Source organism: Podarcis melisellensis (assembly GCF_964234715.1).
Source record: "Podarcis melisellensis genome assembly, chromosome: 8".
NCBI classification, from domain to species: Eukaryota; Metazoa; Chordata; class Lepidosauria; order Squamata; family Lacertidae; genus Podarcis; species Podarcis melisellensis.
Window position 1 is genome coordinate 6,428,800 of NC_138540.1, and position 22,684 is coordinate 6,451,483.

The window sequence follows — 22,684 nt, forward strand, 5'->3', positions numbered from 1 at the left end:
CTTTGCAGAGCCTGGCCTCTATGGCAAGACAGAAGGAGCCGGCTAGTAGGCTCCTGTCCCTTGGCATAAATGCAGTTGCCTTGCATGACCTAAACTGGCTGTAGTAGCTTCCGAGAGACCAGGGGCTGTGGCACAGAGTTGTGGGCCTTGCGGTGGCTGAAGCAGAAGAGAGCTCTCCTCTAGCTTTTAAGGTTGAAGAAGAAGAGTTTGGATTTGATATCCCGCTTTATCACTACCCTAAGGAGTCTCTGGTGGCGCTGTGGGTTAAACCACAGAGCCTAGGACTTGCCAATCAGAAGGTCGGCGGTTCGAATCCCGGCAATGGGGTGAGCTCCTGTTGCTCGGTCCCTGCTCCTGCCAACCTAGCAGTTCGAAAGCACGTCAAAGTGCAAGTAGATAAATAGGTACTGCAGGAAGGTAAATGGCATTTCCGTGCGCTGCTCTGGTTCGCCAGAAGCGGCTTAGTCATGCTGGCCACATGACCTGGAGGCTGTACACCGGCTCCCTCGGCCAATAAAGCGAGATGAGCGCTGCAACCCCGGAGTCGGCCACGACTGGACCTAATGGTCAGGGGTCTCAAAGTGGCTAACAATCTCCTTTCCCTTCCTCCCCTACAACAAACACTGAGAGATTTCAGAGAAGTGTGACTGGCCCAAGGTCACCCAGCAGTTGCATGTGGAGGAGCGGGGAATCAAACCCAGTTCACCAGATTATGAGTCCACCGCTCTTAACCACTACGCCACACTGGTTGGGCAGGAGCAGGGGCATACCCAGGCTTTGCATCAAGCCACCTTCTCTGCAGTCCTTTCCACAGGACTAGCATGAAGCTGTGGAGACAGGGCAGGTAGATCTGGGTACCTACAGGTGCAGGGTATGTGGAGGGAGAGGCACATAGGCTGAAGAGGCGGGCCTGAACTACGGGCATGACAGCAGCAGGTAAATGCATTCCTCTCTTCAGGCACATCCTCAAAGTCTCGCTGAATAGAGCTTGCAGGGGCCCCCAGATTTTGGAGGTGGGGGGCAGGCAGCAGGTGCAGCACAGAAGAATGTTACAGCCTAGATGGTTGGGATGGCAGGGCTGAGTGAGAGCAGGAAACAGGTGCCACATATAGCTGGCCCAGGACCAGTTGGGAATGCTGGGGCAGAAACGGGTAGAGGAAGCTGGCCTGGAAAGGGAGATTTTGGCAGTGGGTAAGAAACCAGAACAATAGAGTTGGAAGTGACTCCAAGGCTCACCTAGACCAACCCCCTGCAGAACGGGGGCCTGGACACATGCCTCGATTCCAAATGAAGCCCACCTCTATGCCCTTCTCCATGCCTGCGGGCACCGTGGTAGTGGCTGCATTCCTCCTGTAGACAGCACATCTTTGAGAGTGGCCACGGAATACTTCCGTTTGTCCAGTAGGGGCAGGAGCTAGCAAAGGAAGCTTTTTTCTTTTTGCTGGGGAGGGAGCCATCACCCTGCTGCTTGGTAGCCATTTAGATGAGAAGCAGCCCCAGGTCACGTTCACTCCAGCGGAGGCTAGGCACGTCCAGCGGGCAGCTGAGTACCAGCCACAAGGGGGTGGAAATCAGTGGGAGAGTGTGGCAAGGCTGCCCCCTGTGAGAAGAGGATGCTGGGGCAGAGAGACCCTCTTCAATCTGGTCCTGCTGCAGGGTGGGAGTCTGCCTGGTGCCATGATGCTCAGATCTGCCCGCTGGGCCTCATTCTTGCCCAAGTTTAGAAAACCTGATGGGCCTTTGTGCCAAAGGGAGGAGAGGATGCATGGTCTGGGAGTAAAGCCAGCAGCGGAATGAGCTTAAGGGTGGTGGCAGCACAGAACACCTTATCTCCACCCTGGCCTCTTCCCACCCCACACATGGCTGATTTTCACCGGGGTGGGAGTGGGGAAGGGACTTGGCACCCCCCGCAGCCGCTGCCACATCCAGCACAGGGTGCTCACCACTCTCTTCCTGACCCACTTTTCCTCTGCCCCAAGAGTCATGGCAGCCACCTCTGCAGTGAGGGCGGTTGGGTGGTGGTGGGGAGAAAGGAGCAACGTCCCTTCGAACGAGCTCGAGAGTAGCCCTAAAGCGTCTGTGATGAAAGACGGGTCGGCACACACGCACGGAGCATCACGCCGGGCATGTCGGCTCTGCGCGGGGGCCGGGATCAGAAGAGGAAGGCTTTCTTCTTCAGCTCGTTCCGCTTCCACAGGGCCAGCTTGCCAAATTCGTCCGGCGACATCTCGAACGCACGCAGGAAATCCTCGGCTGACAGGTGGCGCTGGGATGGGGAGAGAAGGAAGGAGGCTTGCTCATCCATTCATTTCTTCATTTCATAAGATTCATGAAACCACTCGAGTGGTTTGCAGTCAAGGCACACAAAAAGTTAAAATAACTTTTTAGAAGCAAATTAAAACCTGAACCAACTTTCTAAAACATATGGGTAAAGGTAAAGGGACCCCTGACCATTTGGTCCAGTTGTGATCGACTCTGGGGTTGCAGCGCTCATGTCGCTTTATTGGCCGAGGGAGCCGGTGTACAGCTTCTAGGTCATGTAGCCAGCATGACTAAGCCACTTCAGAGCAGCGCACGGAAATGCCGTTTACCTTCCATCCAGAGTGGTACTTATTTATCTACTTGCACTTTGACGTGCTTTCAAACTGCTAGGTGGGCAGGAGCAGGGACTGAGCAATGGGAGCTCATCCCATCACGGGGATTCGAACCACCAACCTTCTGATCGGCAAGTCCTAGGCTCTGTGGTTTAACCCACAGCGCCACCCGCATCCCATAAACATTTGGGTAGGCGCTGCAAAAGGCTACAGTGAATGTGCCAGCTTGAAATCAATCGGCAGGGAGTTCCAAAGGGTAGGTGCTGCCAGGCTGAAAGATAAGAGAGTTCTTACAAATGTGGAGCCTATAACAATGCCGAAGTGGTTGAGTGGGCACGTAGGGGGGTAAGGCAAGGTGCTTGTCTGGAAAGCTGTTGTATCTCATGTCAGATTCAAAGAACATGGGAAGCTGCCTTATCTTGAGTCAAGACAAGTGGTTTGTCTAGCTCAATATTAAGCACACCAACTGGTGCCTTGCAGAAATTGGACTACAGCTCCCATCGTCCCTGCCCACTGGCCATGTGGGCTGTTGAGGCTGCGGGGAGTTGAAGCCCAACAACATCTGGACCTTCTTACCCCACATGTGGCCCCTCTGCTGCTTCAATCAGCAGGACAGGCACAGTTACAAGTGATCCATAATACCTGTTCCACATTTGTAAGAACTTGATATTTTAGTGCAGCAGCACCCAAACTTTGGAACTCAATTGACACCTTTACTCTTTTCAGCACCTGCTAAAAACATTTTTCTTTAAACCAGCCTGTCCAGATGTTTAGAAAGTTGATGCGAGTCTTAATATGTTTTTAGTATCTGGTTATCTTAACTTTTCCAATGTCTTGTTATTTCTTGCCAATTTAATTGCTTTTTCTCTTCTGTAAGCCCTTTTGAGTTTTTCTGACAATCGAGTGGCTTATACATTTTCTAAAACAACAACACAACAACAATAATACAGTCATACCATGGTTGTTGAACAGAACCCGTTCCAGAATTCTGTTCGACTTCCGTAAAAATTCAACAACCAAAGTGTGGCTTCCGATTGGCTGCAGGGGCTTCCTGCACACAATCGGAAGCCACATAATCCGCGTTGGATGTTCGGGTTTCAAAGAACGTTCGCAAACCGGAACTGGAACACTCGCTTCCGGGTTTGCGGCGTTTGGGAGACAAAATGTTCGAGTCGCAAGGCATTCAGAATCCAGGGTACGACTGTAATAATGATGATGTTGATAATGATAATACCAAGGAAGTGATTTGGAGGGTGCCAGGGTTGAGAAAGGTAGATCTGCACCAGTGCTATTTCTTTGTACCTCTAGCCTTGTCCTGTCCACGCCTGGAGGCAGTTTCACTCTTCCCCGATTCGTCACCATCAGCATCTCGTAAGGGTAAATCTTCAGGGAGGAAGAAAAGCAAAGTTGACAAAGGGGCCACTTGGTTGCATTTTTTTGTGGGCGCATCAGGACACGTTACCCCCATGCGAAAGGACGGTGGATATTCCCCCATGGCCCCAGGGGCAGTTCTCACCTTTTGCTCCAGCATACTAGGGAGGGAGTTTCCCCTGTCCATCCGCCCTCTCTGGCCGTTCTGCGGAGGGAAAATAAACCCAACACAGTTGCAGGGCCTTCTCCCACAGAAATAGTGCTTGGCATGGCTGTGGACTCACAGGAGGCAGCCAGTTGCACCACCTTATTCCCCCCTGGCCCCCCTCTCAAACCCTCCTCAGCCTTCCTCTGGGGTTTGGGTGAGACGCCGTCACTCTCCCGGGTATCCTTGGGGGAAGTGGCCTGATACATCACCTCTTGGGGGGACCACCTGTGGCTGGGCATGTGTGCTCACCTGTAGACCTGCAAGACAGAAGGAAAGGGGATGAAGGTTACCAGAGAACAGTCCCCTGCTATCTTCTTCAGTTGTTTCATTGCTAAGTGGCTAAGACCACTTAGTGTGATTCCTGCATTGTGGAGTAGATGACCCTCTGGCAGGGTTCGAAATTAGCAGGGGGCCAGGCGCTTTTCGCACCTAAAGATTCTCTGTTTGCGAGCACCTCAAAAAGTCTGGGTGCTTTATTTTTGCGCCTGGCTGACATTCGAGGATTACTGAAATGTCTGTGATTCGAAGCATCGAAGTACAGTGGTACCTTGGGTTACAGACGCTTCAGGTTACAGACGCTTCAGGTTACAGACTCCACTAACCCAGAAATAGTACCTCGGGTTAAGAACTTTGCTTCAGGATGAGAACAGAAATCGTGCTCCGGCGGCACGGGGGCAGCAGGAGGCCCCATTAGCTAAAGTGGTGCTTCAGGTTAAGAACAGTTTCAGGTTAAGAACGGACCTCCGGAAAGAATTAAGTACTTAACCCGAGGTACCACTCTATATGTTAAGGATAGGCAATATGTTATTAAAAAGAGTGTTTTGAAAACTGAAGTATGGTACGCATATTTTTTATTGCAAACACCAAATCAAACATGTATTAGCAGTTTCTGCTTAAAATGTGATATTGACAATGTGCCACTTATGTGAATTGAGTATTAGTTCATGCTTATTAAAATAATAAAAAGTGTTGCCAACCCCCCCCCCCCAAATGGCGACTAGACATTCTGTTTTGGCGCCTGCAACCCAGGTCCCAGGAGCCATTTGGCTCCTAGCTTTTCTGTCCCAGTTTCTAACACTGCCCCTTGGGGTCCCTTCCCATTCTACAATTCTGTGATTGGGAGGGAGGTCAGAAGCAGCTCAGAAGTAGCAGAAGAGGGTCCAAGCTAGGGCAGGTGACTAATGTCAGCAGATGAGAGGTCTGCCTTTGCCCCACCCCAACCCCAACCCCGTAGCTTCGCTTACCTGGGCTCCCTTTCTCGCTGCCAGCAGGACTGAACTCTGTGGACTGCAGCTGTAGAAGGCGGGAAAAAGCAGGAGAAGAGTCAGGGTCACCCACAGAGACATGTCAACCTTGGTGCCTTTGTGGCATGAAGAGAGGGGGCGCTTCGATCTTTCCTAGGTCACATCCAGACCACACATCTAAGGCACACATCACTTTTCCCAAAGACTCCTGGAAACTACAGCTTTGTCGGAGAAAGGCAACTGATTCCACGTGTCCATGATGTGATTGCGCCTTTATTACTCAGGTTTTCTGCTTGGGACAGAAGGATTCTCACCCCCACCTCCCAATAATGGCAGGAGATGTGGGCTACTTATGGGACCTCAGCCCCAGGCCAGCAGGTCTCTCTGCAGGGCCAATGCCAGCTGTGCGATTCTTGGTCAAAGTTGGCGTGGATCAGAATTTGACAGCCATCTTCCAAAACCTGAAGAGTTGCCCCATGCAAGACTGAGCAAGGTTTTCTACCTGCTCCAGAGGGGAGGAGCCAAATCAAAGGGATTCAAAGGGAAAGGAAGGAGATTCCAATTAAATACAGTCGTACCTTGGAAGTCGAACGGAATCCATTCTGGAAGTCTGTTCAACTTCCAAAATGTTCGGAGGCCAAATCGCTGCTTCTGATTGGCCGCAGGAAGGTCCTGCGGCCAATTAGAAGCTGCAGAAGCCCTCCTGGAAATTCAGCTTCCAAAAGAACATTTGCAAACCAGAACAATCACTTCCGGGTTTGCGGCGTCTGGGAGCCAAAACGTCTGAGTTCCAGGGCGTTCGGGATCCAATATATTAGGAAGAACTTTCTGACTGTAAGAACAGTTTACTAGATAGCACTGTAATTCTTACTGCATAATATACATGATTTAGTTACAAATCATGTTTTTGTTACTAAATCATGTATATTATGCATTAAGAATTACAGTGCTATCTAGTAAACTGGTCTGCATGTTGCTTGTATTGTTTGTTGTGTTTAGTTTGCAACACAGGGGTTGGTTGTTCTGTATTGTAAGAACAGTTTGACAGTGGAACAGACTCCCTTGGAAGACAGTGTTGGACCCTCCTTCCTTGGAGGTGCTTAGATGGCCATCTATCAGGAATTCTTCAGCTGTGGTTCCCTGCATTGCAGGGAGTTGGACTAGTCAGGGGTCAGCAAACTTTTTCAGCAGGGGGCCAGTCCACTGTCCCTCAGGCCTTGTGGGCGGCCAGACTATATTTTGGGGGGGAAATGAACGAATTCCTATGCCCCACAAATAACCCAGAGATGCATTTTAAATAAAAGCACACATTCTACTCATGTAAAAACACCAGGCAGGCCCCACAAATAACCCAGAGATGCATTTTAAATAAAAGGACACATTCTACTCATGTAAAAACATGCTGATTCCCGGACCGTCCGCGGGCCGGATTGAGAAGGCAATTGGGTCGGATCCAGCTCCCGGGCCTTAGTTTGCCTACCCATGAACTAGATTGTCCAACTCCCTGTTGTTGCTTCCCAGCTCTACAATTTTATGATTCTATGGTTTCAGAATGGAAGCAGGTGCCAGAAGGACAGGCACAATTTGGAAGGGCGGCCCTTCTTCTCATCATTGAGATTGTTGCCACCACCTCAGATTGGACTGTTCTGGAGCCCTCTCTGCACCAGCAAGAGCAAGACTGCTTTCATAAAAAGGAAACCGGAGGACTTCGAGAAGTGTGGAATATGCACATTCCCTCCAAACACCTTCACTTTTTCTACTTCCATCCAAGGGATAGAGCAGAGATTGGCAGTGTGTCTCAACACAAGACCTGCACCCCATTGTGGATAATCTTCTAGGGTCTGCATGCAACGGTGCTCAGGGCAAGCGGCAAAACAGGTCAAAGTGGCAAATGCATTGCTCTCATTTCATAGCAGGCTACATACATTCCAGCAGCACAAAAGCCACACACAAACACCATTTGCAGGCAGGCAAGGGGCATTATAGCATTTCATGGGCCCAATCCAGACCGTGAAAGCGCTTGCGATGAATGCAACCATGGGTTGGGGATAGTCCCAAGAGAAGAAAGGGGAAAGACAAAAGTCTCTGTCACAACACTAGAACTCGTGGAAGCCAAAGGACTATGGTGGACTATGCCGAAATGGCGAAACTGACAGGGAAGATCAGAAGCCAGGAAGAGAAGAATTTTAAGGAGGAAAGGGGAAAATTTATAATGTGCTCAAGAGAACACCGTAAACAATTTTTAAAACTTTGGCAGGATTTGAGTAATGCTTGTAACGTATGAAAAACAATAGAAAAATGGGTCATTATTCTTTTAACAAATTGGAGAAAATAAGATAAGCAGATAAAATAAAATAAAGGATTGATAATGGAAACCGTGGAAGGGCAGAGGGAAGTAAAGGGATTCAGAGAATATAAATGAGGAGGTGAATGATGTGTTTGAATTTAAATTTGTTATGTAAAATTTAATAAATATATATATATTATATATATATATAAAAGGACTCATAGGAGCTGAAGGTTGGAAGGTTGGCACCTTACCCTGGCAAGGGTGCTTCTCCCGTAGGCAGGAAGGGAGGAAGATTTCGAGCTTCCGCCGTGAAGAGCTGAAAAAAGAGGAAGACCAGCAATTAATATGGCAGGGGAAAGGGCTCCTTTTAATCTGGGTTGAGCAACAGTTCAAGAACATGGGCAGATGGTAGTGCTGGAAGGGAGTTTGGAAAAGGGGCAGGCCGTGGGGCTGCTGCTCAGGGCGGCAGCAAGACAAGGAGCTCTGACCAAGGGGCACATTTGCTGCTCTAGACCAGCCTTCCCCAACTGGGTGACCTCCAGCTGGTTTTGGACTACATCTCCCATCAGCCCCGGGCAGCACAGCTCTTTGGTGCAAGGGCTGATGGGAGCATGGCCAGACCTCAGCAACTCAGCATTTGGGCTAATCTACTTTATTTACATATAAACACACACGGAGCACTGCAACATGGCTCCCTCTCTCTCTAGCATCAGACAGCAAAGAGAGAAAAAAACCAAAGGACAATAGTCCCACCTCACGGAACACAGTAACACAAAAATCCTGTCTCTATCACTTCCCACTCTGTGGGATGAAAACATACAGTGTCATGTGATAGACAACAATCCCAGGACTGCAATCATGGAGCAGGAATTCTAACAGAGTGCTACCTTGAGCTCCTCGGAGGAAAAAGTGGGTTATAAATGCAAACAAACAAACAAGGGTGCACGAAAGATGTGCCCTTCCTGTTTGAAGACAAAAAGACTGAGAAGCATGGGAAATCAGCCCCTGGTTTTAGCAGAGGGTGGGGTGGGGGTCGCTTACTCACAGGAGTGGAAGGGCGTCCGGTCCGGAAGCGAACGGGTTTTCCTCCTGATGGGGAGAGACTTCTCCATCTCCTCCTTGAGGATGAGCTTGCCAAGGTTGGAGGCCACCTGGCGGAGAGAGAGAGTGGGGGCGGGGAGCTCAGCCACACAAGGAGCCACCGGCACCCAGGAGCACCCCCACCCGGCTTCGCCTACCCCCAAGCCCCCTGCCCACCTTGCTCAGCTCTTGCTTCTGCAGCTCTCGCAGGCTCCCCAGTTCTTCCGTGCTGTCCTCGTCCTCATCCTCGCCTCTTTTGGAGGCCATCCGCCGCCGCCACTCGGTCTCTGCGGAAAGACAGGCATGATGAAAGTCTAAGCTCATATTAGCCTAACATCAACATATAAGTGGCTAACTCTGAAACTGCTTCCCCGAGGAATAGCCCCATTGATTCTGAGCGACCAGTTTCAGTCTGGCTGGCAGACAGCAGTCTTAAACACTCTTCAGAAACTGGGCCTTGCTCCCCAAACCTTCATAACTATGGGCCTGGGCCAAGCTAGATCCGTGATTAGGCAAAGAATCACATAGAGAGACAACAGGACTGTACAAAGGTCCCTGATTATAAAATCATAGAAAACGGGAGATATGTAGCCGCTCCAGCAGCATATCTCTATTTCCTCACATCCAGAAATGCAAGAAGGGCTTTTACTCTTCCTAGAAGCTCGGCTTTGCCCTCACCGGTTCTGGAAGGCTTCTATAGAAGGGTCCTGTACGCACAGAGACTTTGCGCCTGTCCATTAGGGGAAATAGGAAGCCTTGAACGTATATTTTTGAGATGTCCTGTTTATGTTGAGATTCATAGAGACACCACTGATCCTTTGCTGAAGAGGTTCGCCGATCTTTCAGACAAGTCTAAACTTAATTCTCTCCTCTTAGGCAAAGATCATAAGACCTGACTGGTAGCCAGATTCTGTGCCCGGATTTGTAGGCACAGGTCATCCTCTAGAATAAAATAGCTTACTAGGGAAATGACCAGATCGTGACGCTGAGGCTCCAATACTTTGGCCACCCAATGAGAAGAGAAGACTCCCTGGAAAAGACCCTGATGTTGGGAAAAATTGAAGGTACAAGGAGAAGGGGATGACAGAGGACAAGATGGTTGGACAGTGTTCTCAAAGCTACCAGCATGAGTTTGACCAAGCTGCGGGAGGCAGTGGAAGACAGGAGGGCCTGTCATGCTCTGGTCCAGGGGGTTACGAAGAGTTGGACACGACTAAATGACTAAACAACAACAACAAGGTGCTACTGGAAGGAATTTTTTTGTTTGTTTGTTTCGACTACGGCAGACCAACATGGCTACCTACCTGGAACTAGAACATGGGACCCGTTTGCCTGCGAGATCACCTCACCCCATATATATCTGCTCAGCCGCCACATTCTGTGCAGCTGGCATTATTACAGAGCTATATAATACCTGTTCTTCACTTGTAAGAAACTGGTCATTTAGTGTGGCAGCGCCTGCACTTTGGAACTCCTTGCCTATTGAGATCAGGCGGGCACCTTCACTGTATTCTTTTGGGTGCCTGCTGAAAACATTCTTGTTTAGACAAGCCTGCCCAGGCATGTAGAATGGTGATGTATGTTTTAATCTGCTTTTATTTATTTATTTTGAAGGTTGTAAATAGCTGTTTTGGAAATGCAAAGGATCTCGCAAGGAATCACTACCGTTTAAAACTGCCAGTACGAAGCAGCAACCCCATCAAAGAAAAGGAAAGCAGTATCCAGCCTCTGCTCGATTCTTTTCCTCATTATCCAACTTCCTCTATGCTAATCTCTCACAAGCAAACTTGAAAGCCTTGTTATCGCCTCATTCGTTTGCCAGAAAAAGGAGACCAATCGCCCTGGCACCTTGCCAGATGGCATCATTGCTCCAGACCTGGGAAAAAAAGCCCCACAGCTATGCTCCCCTGCATTCCCCCATCCACTACCCCACTGGCTGACAGAAAAACACAGCAAGGACCACCTACCCACAACTGCCAAGGAGGGCGGACAGGGCCAGTAGTCCGTCTCAATCTTGGCCGGCTGGTTGGGGTCGGGTGGCTGGGCAGCCGGGAACTTGGAGGATTCGATGATCAGGTCCTCAATCAGGTGCTTGCTCTGCGGGGTTGGTGTCACCGACTGCTCTGCAAGGTGCAAAGGGGGGGGGCAGGTGACTCTGAGCCTCTGCTACGTGTAGCCCCACCTTTGCCCGCCCCAGAGGTTATCGGGGAGCACTACCTACCTCTCTGTTTGTAGATGGGGGGCTTCTTGTAGATGTTCATCTCTGCCGTGTTGGTATCTGGGGAAGGAGCAGGGAGGTGCTCAGGGGACGCAGCAACTGGTTTGGGGCCGCTTCTCAGGGGGACCCCCGAGGTGGTTTTCTAGCCTACTGCTGCCCATATTTCTCCTTTTAAAGGTAAAGGGACCCCTGACCATTAGGTCCAGTCGTGACCGACTCTGGGGTTGCGGCGCTCATCTCGCTTTATTGGCCGAGGGAGCCGGCGTACAGCTTCCAGGTCATGTGGCCAGCATGACTAAGCCGCTTCTGGCAAACCAGAGCAGCGGTACCTATTTATCTGATTGCACTTTGATGTGCTTTTGAACTGCTAGGTGGGCAGGAGCAGGGACCGAGCAATGGGAGCTCATCCCGTCACGGGGATTTGAACCGCCGACCTTCTGATTGGCAAGTCCTAGGTTCTGTGGTTTAACCCACAGTGCCAGCTGCGTCCCTGTAAACTAAGGTACCACTGTAATAATAATAAGCAACTCTCATCATACGCAGGCTGCCCCAACGTAGAAGAGTTACAATACCACAGAGGGAGTTTCCATGAAGCTGCTTTGGAGAAGGACAGAAGGGCACAGGTTAAATATTCCCTGCCTGAAACCTGGAGATCAGCTGCCAGTCACTGGACTGTAGGCAACAGTGAGCAGGACAGGCCAATGGCCTGACTCAGTACATTTAAGGCAGCTTGCTACTCTCCAGGGTTGAAGGGCCTGGCCCAGGGGAGTTCAAGGTAGAGGGGAGCAGGGCAGATTTTGGGCCACGTAAAAGGAGAAATATAAGGGACATCGGTGGCGCTGTGGGTTAAACCACAAAGCCTAGGACTTGCTGATCAGAAGGTCGGTGGTTTGAATCCCCATTGCTCGGCCCCAGCTCCTGCCAACCTAGCAGTTTGAAAGCACTGGGGTCCCTTTACTTTACCTTTACCTTGGTTTACGAACTTAATCCATTCCGGAAGACCATTCTTAAAGCGTTCTTAAACCAAGGCATGTTTCCCATAGCAGCGGGGGACTCAATTTACAAATGGAACACGCTCAACAGGAAGCAAAACATGTTCTTATTCCAATGCATAGTTCACAAACCAAAACACCTATGTCTGGGTTTGCCGCGTTCTTAATCCAAGTTGTTCATAAACTAAGCTGTTCTTAAACCAAGTATTATGATCATCATCATCATCATTATCTTCATCATCATTTATATCCTGCCTTTTCCCCAGACTGGGACTCAAGGCGGCTGACACAAATTAAAACACCATCAATTAACTAAGTTAAGAAACATATAAAAAGTAATCAAACTCTAATAGAATTAAAGCAATTTAAAAAACTCATCTATTAAAATCCAAATAATAAAACAGCACAGCACTTATTAAAAGCCCTTTCCTTAAAAAACAACAGTCTGTTCCCAAAGGCCTGTTGGAATAAGAAGGTCTCTGCCTGCTGGCAGAAGGACCGCCAGGAGGGGCGCTGCCTGGCTTCTCCAGGGAGGGAGTTGTAAAGTCTGGGAGCAGCCACCGAGAAGGCCCTCTCCTGCGTCCCCCCACCAAGTGGGCCTGTGAGGGTGGTGGAACTAGGAGAAGGACCTCCCCTCAAGATCTCAAAACCTGGGCAGGTTCTTATAAGGGAATATGGTCCTTCAGAGAGCCTGGGCCTAAGTTATATAGGGCTTTATAGGTCACGACCAGCAGTTTCAATTGTGCTCAGGAACAGATGGGCAGCTAGCGGAGCTGTTCTAACAAGGGGGTCAATATTCTGTCTGACTGAAGATCTTTGAGCCAGCTGATGTTTCTGAGCCCTTTTCAAAGGCACGTAGCGTGTGATTGCTGCATTGCAGGGGCTGGACTAGATGACCTTTGGGGGTCCCCTCCAACTCGCTACAATTCTATGACTGAGACCCCCCGGAGAGGCTGCAGCTGATGGAGGGCGGGGAAGGGTCTGGGGGAGCAGTCTAAGGCATGGGTGGGGGTGTCAGGGAAAGCCTGAAGGCGCCTTTGGCAAGGGGGGGGGGTGTGGCCCTACCAGGGCGGTGGAAATGGTGGACTCCGCTGCGGCTGCTGCTGCTGGTTCGGCGGCTGCCCGGCTGGGAGGCATTGCCTGGAGACTTGCTCTCCTCCATCCAGTCGCGAGTGACCTGTGGGCAGAGCAAAGGAGGTGAGAGGAGGCCAGCAGTCTGGTTTCAGGGCCGGCCCAAGACATTTTGCCGCCTGAGGCAAAAGGGGAGAAAATAGGAGGCAGGTGGCAACAGTGGCTCTGTTCTTCCCTGGTGGCAGCTGCGAGCTACAAGCACAGGGGGCAGCGGGCGGAAGGCTCCCTGGGTCCCCAGATCTGCAGCTCCCCCCAGCTGTCTCCAGCCTGCAGCCTGAGGCAGCTGCCTCATCGGCAGTAATGGGTGGGCTGGCCCCGGCCTGAATTGCCACACAGCCCTTTCCCTCCCATTGCAGAAGACCAGCCTGCACCCTGCCCTCCACCAAGAGACTGTCAGCGGCCGAGGAGCTGTGCTGGCCTGTCGTGTGGCAAGGAGTCCTGCAAACCGGCTTGCCTCTTGGCCAGAGGGCTTCCGGAGCTGACAGGCCCCGGTGCGCTGAGCTCAATTGCTGCCCGTGCAGCTGCAGGAACAGATCCCTCTCCCCGCCACCCTGTCGCACTGACAGCCTTGCACATCTCTTCCCCACTCCCTCCCTCCCACTGGCCTCTTCTCTGCTCTTGGTAACCCATCTTGGAAACCCATCTCCAAGGCAACCTTGAGAAACACTTACTTCTGGAGAAGGAGGAGGAGAGAGGGATTTGGGCGAGAGGGAGCGCTGCAGAAAGGAGTCAAGAGAGAGAGAGAGAGAACTTCACTTGATGCCGCTCACATCTGAGTCATCTATTACGTCTAAAAGGCTTTCTTATAGAAGATGGAGCGAGCTTGTTTTCTGCCTCTCCGGAGAGGAGGACCCAAACCGATAGATTCAGATTCCAGGAAAGGAGATTCTGGCTAAAGCATCGGAAGAACTTCCTGAGGGTAAGAGTCTTTTGACAATGGAAGGGACTCCCTTGGAACGTGGCAAAATCTCCTTCATTGGAGGTTTATAACACAGCTTGAGTCATGTATGATCTAGTTGAGATTCCAGCATTTCAGGGGGTTGGACTAGATGAGCCTTAGGGTCCCTTTCACCCTAGTTTTTTATGATTCTGTGTCTATACTGCAAGCCACAGTGGGGCTCGTGGAACACAAAAACCTCACAGTATTAATTTGCTAGCCATTACAGAACTGGCCTTACTGTTTCCTTTTTTAAAAAAAAAAATATTTTTATTAGTTTTTTTCAACATATCATTTCCAACATTCATAAAACATAATTTCTTATCTTATACAATATTTTTGACTTCCGTCAACTCCTCTAATGATTTTCCGTTTTTATCACTTATTCTGCATTTCTTAATTTCTCTATTACTTTTGATTATCATTAACTAATAATTCTCCAGGGACGTGCGAGTGGCGTGGGGGTTAAACCACAGAGCCTAGGACTTGACGATCAGAAGGTCGGCAGTTCGAATCCCTGCGACGGGATGAGCTCCTGTTGCTCTGTCCCTGCTCCTGCCAACCTAGCAGTTCGAAAGCACATCAATGTGCAAGTAGATAAATAGGTACTGCTCCGGCGGGAAGGTAAACGGCGTTTCCGTGCGCTGCTCTGGTTCACCAGAAGCGGCTTAGTCATGTTGGCCACATGACCTGGAAGCTGTACGCCGGCTCCCTCGGCCAATAAAGCGAGATGAGCGCTGCAACCCCAGAGTCGGCCACGACTGGACCTAATGTTCAGGGACCGCTTTACCTTTACCATTAATAATTCTCCTCACAGTCTTTCTTGCAATATTTCAAATAATCCTCCTTACAGAACTTCTTGCAATCCTACTAGCGTAATCTGTTCATTACAATTACTTTTCAAATAGTTCGTATATTTACTCCAGTCTTCTAAGAATCTCTGGTCCTGCAAGTTTCGAATCCTTCCTGTTAATTTATCTAACTCGGCATAGTCCATCAGTTTCATCCTCCATTCTTCTTTCGTCGGACCTAACTCCTACAGAATCATAACCTCAAAATAGCTTTGGCTATGGTACTCTGGGGAAATCAAAGGACCCACCCACCCCAGGCCCGAAAAGGGGGGTTGGGCTGGCCCACCTCTCGGCTTCTTGGCCTCTCCACGTGGTCCAGGAGGGAGTAGGTAAAGTGGGGCTCATAGATCATCAAGTCGGGGCGCTCTATGTCCAGGATCGCCTTGTCTTTGGGGATTGCTGCTAAGTCCTTGTAGACTTCATTGTCCATTTTTGCCTGGGAAGGAAGACAGAAGCATCAGCGTTCCAGGTCTTGATTCAGGAAGCATTCAAATACTCACACTCACTTACAAAACCAAACCTAAAGCTATATTACGTTGCACAACATATTAATTTGTCAATGGATCTGGATATTCGAGCCCACTTAAAAGCTACAAACTTTTGAGCCTGGTTGCCTACATTAAATATCATGGGGTAGAAACACAGCTAGACCAAAGCAAACAATCTCTTTTTGTTAACAAATTGGTTGAAAATATGATATGGCAGCCATCTTCAAATATCTCAAAGGCTGTCACATGGAAGATGGAGCAAGTTTGTTTTCTCCTGCTCTGGAGGGTAGGACTCGAACCAATGGCTTCAAATCACACGAAAGGAGATTCTGACTATACATCAGGAAGGACTTTCTGTTAAGAGCTGTTTGACAATGGAATGGATTCCCTCCTCTGCACACCTTCCAGCTTCTCAATATCCTTCTTGAACTGTGGTACCCAGAACTGGACACAGTACTCCAGGTGTGGTCTAAGCCAAGCAAAATAAAGCAGGACTATTACTTCCCTTGATCTGGAGACTGGACCTCTGCTGAATAGAATTGGCTTTGCTTGCTGCTGCATCACACTGTTGGGTGATGGAGAAATGCTATTGGGTGATCTCTTGATCTTCTCCACACAGAGGACCTAATACTTGCTGGTTCATCCTGAGCTTTGGCCCGCTTGACCTTTCTCCCTGCAGCTGTTGGCTACTCATGTATACTCTTCCTTCCTTCATAATTTCCCCTTTCTCCCATTTCTTATTTATGCCCTTCTTAAATCTTAGCTCATCTGTAACCAGCCACATTGGTTTCCCTGCTCCAGCCACCCCACAAGTTGCTGTGGGATGTAATCCACTGAGAGCAGTCAAGTGCAACATTCCTTGAATTGCTAGAGAAGACATGTGAAGGAATGTTTGGTCTAGCCAGTTGAAACTTCCTGTTCCTCCTGGCTGGAGCATCCTTCCTTTTGCATGTGATAGAAGGTGGGTGTGGCCTAACCTGTCCAGGTAACAGAAGGACGGAGTCACACAGCACACCTCTCTCTTTTTCACTTCCTTCGTCATTTGACCAGCTTTTAGCTAGGACTGCTCTGCTAGCTTCTCTTTTAGCTAGGACTGCTCTGCTAGCAGAAGCACTGGGATTATTCCCCCTTATGGGGTAGATGCATATGTACATATTTGTAACTCTGCCTTCAGGGATCCAACTGTGAACTGATGTAAGTAAACTTCTTTTATTGACTTTGAATAAGATTGTGGCGTCTTTATTCTTTTAAGAGGGATTCAAGGGAACTTACCAGGAACGTAATAATAGTGAGAGGCTTACACAAGCCTGCAACCAGCTATCTGCTGTGCATGTAAAAGCGGAATGTAAACTCTGCTAAGTAAAGGAACTTGCTAGCGCAGGTTAGGAAGGATCTTGATAAACAATAGTTTCCAGCCCCAGTGTGGGTCTCAGCTTCGGCCAGGTAGGGTGTACCTGCCTTACCTGCTGCCAATGGCATGGTTTTGACCTTTTCTGGTTCTGTTCCTGCTGTAGTCTTGCATTCCTGCTATGGTGCTAAGCTTTTTAGTGTTTCGAATGAAGCCCCAGAAGGATGCTTGCTGGAGAATCATAGAAGAGTTGGAAGGGACCCTGAGAATCATCTAAAACAACACCCTGCCATGCAGGAATACACAGCTGCCCCATACAGGGATCGCACCTGCAACCTTGGCATTGTTAGCACCACGCTCTAATCAGCTGAGAGATCCATGCATGGAGGTGAGGTGTCGTTTAAGAGCAAAGAGTCCATCTGCGTGGTACTACTCACCACAATGCTGGAGGGTGACCCAGGGACGCTGGAACCCCGGGAAGAGCAGAGGCTCCCTGGGGACGTCAGCTGGTGCTGGAGAGAGGAGAAAAGACACGAGTCAGATGGGATGTGACAAGCAAAGAACTCCTTTCTCATCTCTGGACAGCAGCAGCCCAGGGCTGTATTGCCAAATCCTGGAAGGTTTTGATCTTAATAATTTGGATTGCTGGTGTTCAAGGGTTTGGCAAACCACCCATCTTTTAAAAATAATAATAATAAAATAATAATAATAATAATAATTTTTATTGACTGTTTTCACATAACAAATGATTCCAGCAAATAATCTTCATTATATTTCCCACATTTCCCCCTCCCTTTCTCCCCCCTACGACTTCCCTCAGCTCCTCTCTCTGATTTTTTAACACATATTATTCTCTGCATGTTATAAAAATGTAAAGATCCTCAAGTTATCCATCTATTATATTAGCAACAATAAGTTTGTGTATGTTTATTCGGCAAACCGCCCTTCTTGAAAAGATATCCCCTAAACCAATGGTGTCCAAACTTTTTCCAAAGAGGGCCAGATTTAATGAAGTGAAGGGCCGTGAGGGCCGAACAAAGTTGTTGAGATTTTTTTTAGGATTGAAGTTGTTGAGATTTTTTTTACCCCAGGGGCTGGATTAAAGCTACCAGCAGGCCGGATTAGGCCCCCGAAACGGACTTTGGACATACCTGTCCTAAACTAAACATACCTAAAGGGCCGAGCTCAAATAACCTTTTTAAATATACAGTCTATATATGACATGATGTTATTTCTTATACAGCGCCATCAGTACATGCAAGTGTCTGGCTCACTTAAGACTAAAAAGGACCTTTGTTCTAAGGAACGGTGGAGCTCACAGGTGGAGAAGGCTTATATTTTTAACAAATCTTTGCTATTTCTAAAGGGAACCTTTGTATGAGTTAATACTTTATTATCCTTTTGGAGCTGTCCTTCCAGACTGTGGTGCTTTACGGTTTAAATATTGCATTCTTTGTTTTTCCTTTCTCTTTGTTATGTTTGTAGGGTTGTTGTTTTCTTGGCTAGCAAATCAATATTTTTAAAAAAAAAATCGGGGACCCGACTCAGATGGGGAGGAGGCTCTTCCACCAAGGGGGCCATACTAGAGCAGGCATTATCAACCTGATACCATGTAGGAGATGGGGGGGGGGCGGAAGTGTTTTATGCTGAGGGATGGAAAAAAAGAATCAGGCGTCTTGCCTGTTTGCATTGTGGAGCTCTTGGTGCACAGTCTAAATTAGTGCTCCGAAACACTCTAAAAAGGATGCCATTTTAAGGAAGGGGCACTGGGTGTGGACCGGCAGGTGGAGATTGACAGCAGTCACCTTCTCCAGGGCAGCAGCCAGTCAACAGCCACCAGGTGGCGCCGCTTCCCTAAAGGCCAGAATGTGTGGCCAAAAATTAGAACAGCTGCATTTGCAAGAGCTTTATGGCCATTCGAGAAGCTTCTTCCTCCCCTTTAAATGTCACAACACACACAGAGAGAGAGAGAGACAGACAGACAGACAGACAGACAGACAGAGCGCTAGTGCACGAGAACAACACCTCTGGCCATGTATTTGTCTCCACTGAAATCCCACTGCAGTCCATTGCAATTGTGGCTACCAGCAAATCCATCTGCCTGCCTCCTTCCTAGCAGCCCTATCACCAGCCCTGAGACCTGGGAGGAGGAAGAGGAGAAGGGAAACCCCAGTTGTGGCTCATGGGGTACCTTTTAGCCCCCCCAAATATTGCTGATTAAAGGCGGCGGCTGCCCCAGTGCCAAAAGGGAGGGGGTTTCTTTACTTTGGGGACTATGAAGGGGTTGCCTTCTTCCTCTTTTCCACCTGTATTTATGGAAAAGCAGGGTGGGAGCTTTCTATTGTGGAGGCTTGTGGGCAACGATTCATGTTCCCTCCCCGGGTAACGGCAGAAGGTATTGAATTAAGATGCTCGGAAATTCTAATTTTTGTCCTCACTGCTGTTGAGTTTTGTTCCGTTTTTGATGGAACTGTTAATCTACGGATCAATCTGTGCTTGTACCTTGGGTTACATACACTTCAGGTTACAGACTCCACTAACCCAGAAATAGTACCTCAGTTTAAGAACTTTGCTTCAGGATGAGAACAGAAATCGTGCTCTGGCGGCGCAGCAGCAGCAGCAGGCCCCATTAGCTAAAGTGGTGCTTCAGGTTAAGAACAGTTTCAGGTTAAGAACAGACCTCCGGAACGAATTAAGTACTTAATCCGAGGTACCACTGTATATTGTTTTCCTGCATATTTGTATTGTTATTTCATTTCATTTCTCCGGGCTGTGGGGTTGAAATATTCAACAAAGATCATTTTTTTCGCCGTTCCAGACTTTGGACTCCCATGAAACTTCCAAGGTGGGGGGGGGGCTAATTTCACTGATGGGGTGTTAAAAATAGGTCAGTTCGGCTGCAGAAGCACCAGCACAGGGGGACATCATCACAACACACAAAGAAACAGGCCAAGCGCAATCTGCTCGGCTCCCCTCCAACTTGCAACAACAGAGACCAGGGTGGGGGCAGCAAAGGAAATTCCTGTGATGTATAATGAGGAGGAAGAAGGGAAGGGGTGTCTGTTATCAGAGGCCAAAAGGAGAATTTTGCAGGGGGAGGAAAGGTTAAAAATTTGTGTGTGTGTAAATTCATGCCAAATGTGCAGAACTCTATGGAAAAAAATGCTGGGTGTCAGGCTAAAAGGGAACTTCTGATAAAACATTTCTGTTCCAGACACTGTGGAGAGACCTGTCAGGAGTAAGCATGGACCAATGGTACCAAATAGTATGAGAAACAGCCCTACTGGAAAAATTAACCAATAATCTGAAACTGACAGGGGGATAGATAGATAGATAGATGATACTTTATTCGGCTATAAGCCCACAAGGTAAAACAAATCAATAGATAAAATAGCATTTTACAATCTAAAATCTAAAATATCAATCTAAAATATCAACTAAAATATTTCAACGCATAATCTCCTTCACATTACTTACAATCTCTATATGTACTGTGTTATGGCCTTGAAGATAAGGATGGTGCATAGAGTTTACTGGATTTTTAATAGTCATGCAGCATTCCACGAAGTCTTTTATATGAAAGAACTGAAATCAGGAATCTAGCAACCTGTAATGTTCTATAAGAGTCAATGTCCTGGAGTAGATAAGCTAGATGTAATTCAGGTGGTTTAAGACAGGGGGACAAATAGAAGAAGACACCTTCTTTGTCACATACACAGCCCAACAAGACAATGACAAAAATCCACCAACAGCATACAAATCAATATGGCTAACCTGATCCAAAACACCCACCCACCCCACTCACACATGAAAACAAAGACCACCACAGCCAACCACAAATGAACAACCACACCCTAGGCCAACCCCAACCTCTCTCACCACCAAAGGAACACAAGCGAACAGCAAAGAACCTGCACAAGCAACGCTGACACCAAACCCTACGTAGAGTAAGTAAAATAGAAACATCACCACCCGACCCCCCCATCTCCCCCCTCCACCTCTTTCCCCCTTTTCTTCCTAATGTCTCAACAAATGAAACTGATTTGTAAAAATGTTACATGGGGGGGGGGAATACGAGAGAGAGACATTGCAAACACTTTTGTAAATCAAGAATATCTTTAATAATAATAAAAAAATATGTAGTAAAACGTTTCGGTTCAGTGACACAAAAGGAAGTCCTTCGTGCATGGTTAAACTATGGAACTCCCTGCCGCTGGAGGCAGCGATGGCCACCAGTCTAGAGGGCTTTAAAAGAGAATTAGACCAATTCATGGAGGAGAGCGCTAGTAGCCAGGATGACTGCTCTGCATCCACAGTTGGAGGCAGTAGTGCTTCTGAAGACCAGAGGATTGAAACTACAAGAGAAGCCAACACTCTTTTCTTGCATCCTGCTTGCAAGGTTTCTCACGGGCGTCTGGTCAGCCAGTATGAGAACAGGATGCTGGACTAAACTTGGCCTGACCCAGCACATTACATGGCAGAAGACTGAATGCAATCGCAGCTCCACCTTCCTGCACGGCTGCCAATAGATTAAAGGCTTGCATATGAGTTCATTAGGTAAAGGGACTCCTGACCATTAGGTCCAGTCGTGGTCGACTCTGGGGTTGCGGCACTCATCTCGCTTTATTGGCCGAGGGAGCCGGCGTACAGCTTCCGGGTCATGTGGCCAGTATGACTAAGCAGCTTCTGGCGAACCAGAGCAGCGCACGGAAACGCCGTTTACCTTCCCACCAGAGTGGTACCTATTTATCTACTTGCATGCTTTCAAACGGGACACAGGTGGCGCTGTGGGTTAAAGCCTCAGCGCCTAGGACTTGCTGATCGAAAGGTCGGCGGTTCGAATCCCTGCTGCGGGGTGCGCTCCCGCTGCTCGGTCCCAGCGCCTGCCAACCTAGCAGTTCGAAAGCACCTCCGGGTGCAAGTAGATAAATAGGGACCGCTTACCAGCGGGAAGGTAAACGCCGTTTCCGTGTGCAGCTCTGGCTCGCCAGAGCAGCGATGTCACACTGGCCATGTGACCCGGAAGTGTCTCCGGACAGCGCTGGCCCCTGGCCTCTTAAGTGAGATGGGCGCACAACCCCAGAGTCTGTCAAGACTGGCCCGTATGGGCAGGGGTACCTTTACCTTTACCTATGCTTTCAAACTGCTAGGTTGGCAGGAGCAGGGACTGAGCAACGGGAGCTCACCCTATCGCGGGGATTCGAACCGCCGACTTCTGATCGGCAGGTCCTAGGCTCTGTGGTTTAACCCACAGTGCCACCCACATCCCTATGAGTGCATTTTTTTTTTAATTTAAAAAAATCCGCTTTTGTCTTCTGTACATGCACAACAGCAGCTGCAGGAAAGAAAGTCAATGGCACTCATTGGGGTGAAACGGAAATTTGCATTGGCCATGCAGGCAGCGTATTGAAGAGCCGTTTCCAGCAAGGATTTCTTTCCAGCAGGCACAGTAAACCCTGGCTTTGTCACAAATATACATTTGTATTCCCTCCTGCCAATCAGATGGGTTGCTGTGTGTCCCCAAAGCGCTGTTTTCTGGGCAGAGCTGCTGACTGTTCCAGCCCCCTTGCAAATGTGCCACCAAAGGGGACTGGAGACTGACTGATAAGATTCTTGGCTATCCAGTCAGGGACAGAAACAGAAAACCTTTCTTAGAACCGGCTACACATCACAAAGCCAAGAGCGAGCTGGCTGCCAAGTTTCACTGCCTGGATGTTAAAAAGCAGGGTGGGGAGGGGCACACTGGAAAGCCAGTCTGCAAGATGGGCCAGTCTTTTAAAAATGTTTCAAATGAATACCTCGTTTGGCCTACCTATATTACAATATAATCCTACAAAAAGAATTGCGGAATAGATTGCTTTTTTTGGATCCAAGATATCTGTCGATGCTTTGTAGCAGTCAAATTACAAAACAGAATACAGTGTTACCTCGG

At 48.7% G+C, this 22,684-nt stretch overlaps 1 protein-coding gene across 3 annotated transcripts in view; it reads right to left on the reverse strand.

The window, feature by feature from the left end:
* Window positions 1–2,016: 2,016 nt before the first annotated feature.
* The window catches only part of DMTN (dematin actin binding protein), a 56,814-nt gene continuing 36,146 nt past the window's right edge, over window positions 2,017–22,684 (reverse strand). The window contains exons 4-16 of one of the 3 annotated variants that reach the window (XM_081922992.1): window positions 17,190–17,264; window positions 15,203–15,352; window positions 13,800–13,844; window positions 13,063–13,174; window positions 11,009–11,065; window positions 10,755–10,910; window positions 8,965–9,074; window positions 8,753–8,858; window positions 7,959–8,023; window positions 5,401–5,466; window positions 4,111–4,161; window positions 3,897–3,977; window positions 2,017–2,266 (exon numbers count right to left, since the gene is read on the reverse strand). In XM_081922992.1, the coding sequence (XP_081779118.1) occupies window positions 2,153–2,266; window positions 3,897–3,977; window positions 4,111–4,161; window positions 5,401–5,466; window positions 7,959–8,023; window positions 8,753–8,858; window positions 8,965–9,074; window positions 10,755–10,910; window positions 11,009–11,065; window positions 13,063–13,174; window positions 13,800–13,844; window positions 15,203–15,352; window positions 17,190–17,264 (1,188 nt within the window). In that variant the 3' untranslated portion in view covers window positions 2,017–2,152. The other 2 variants (XM_081922993.1, XM_081922994.1) reach the window with 2 other exon arrangements.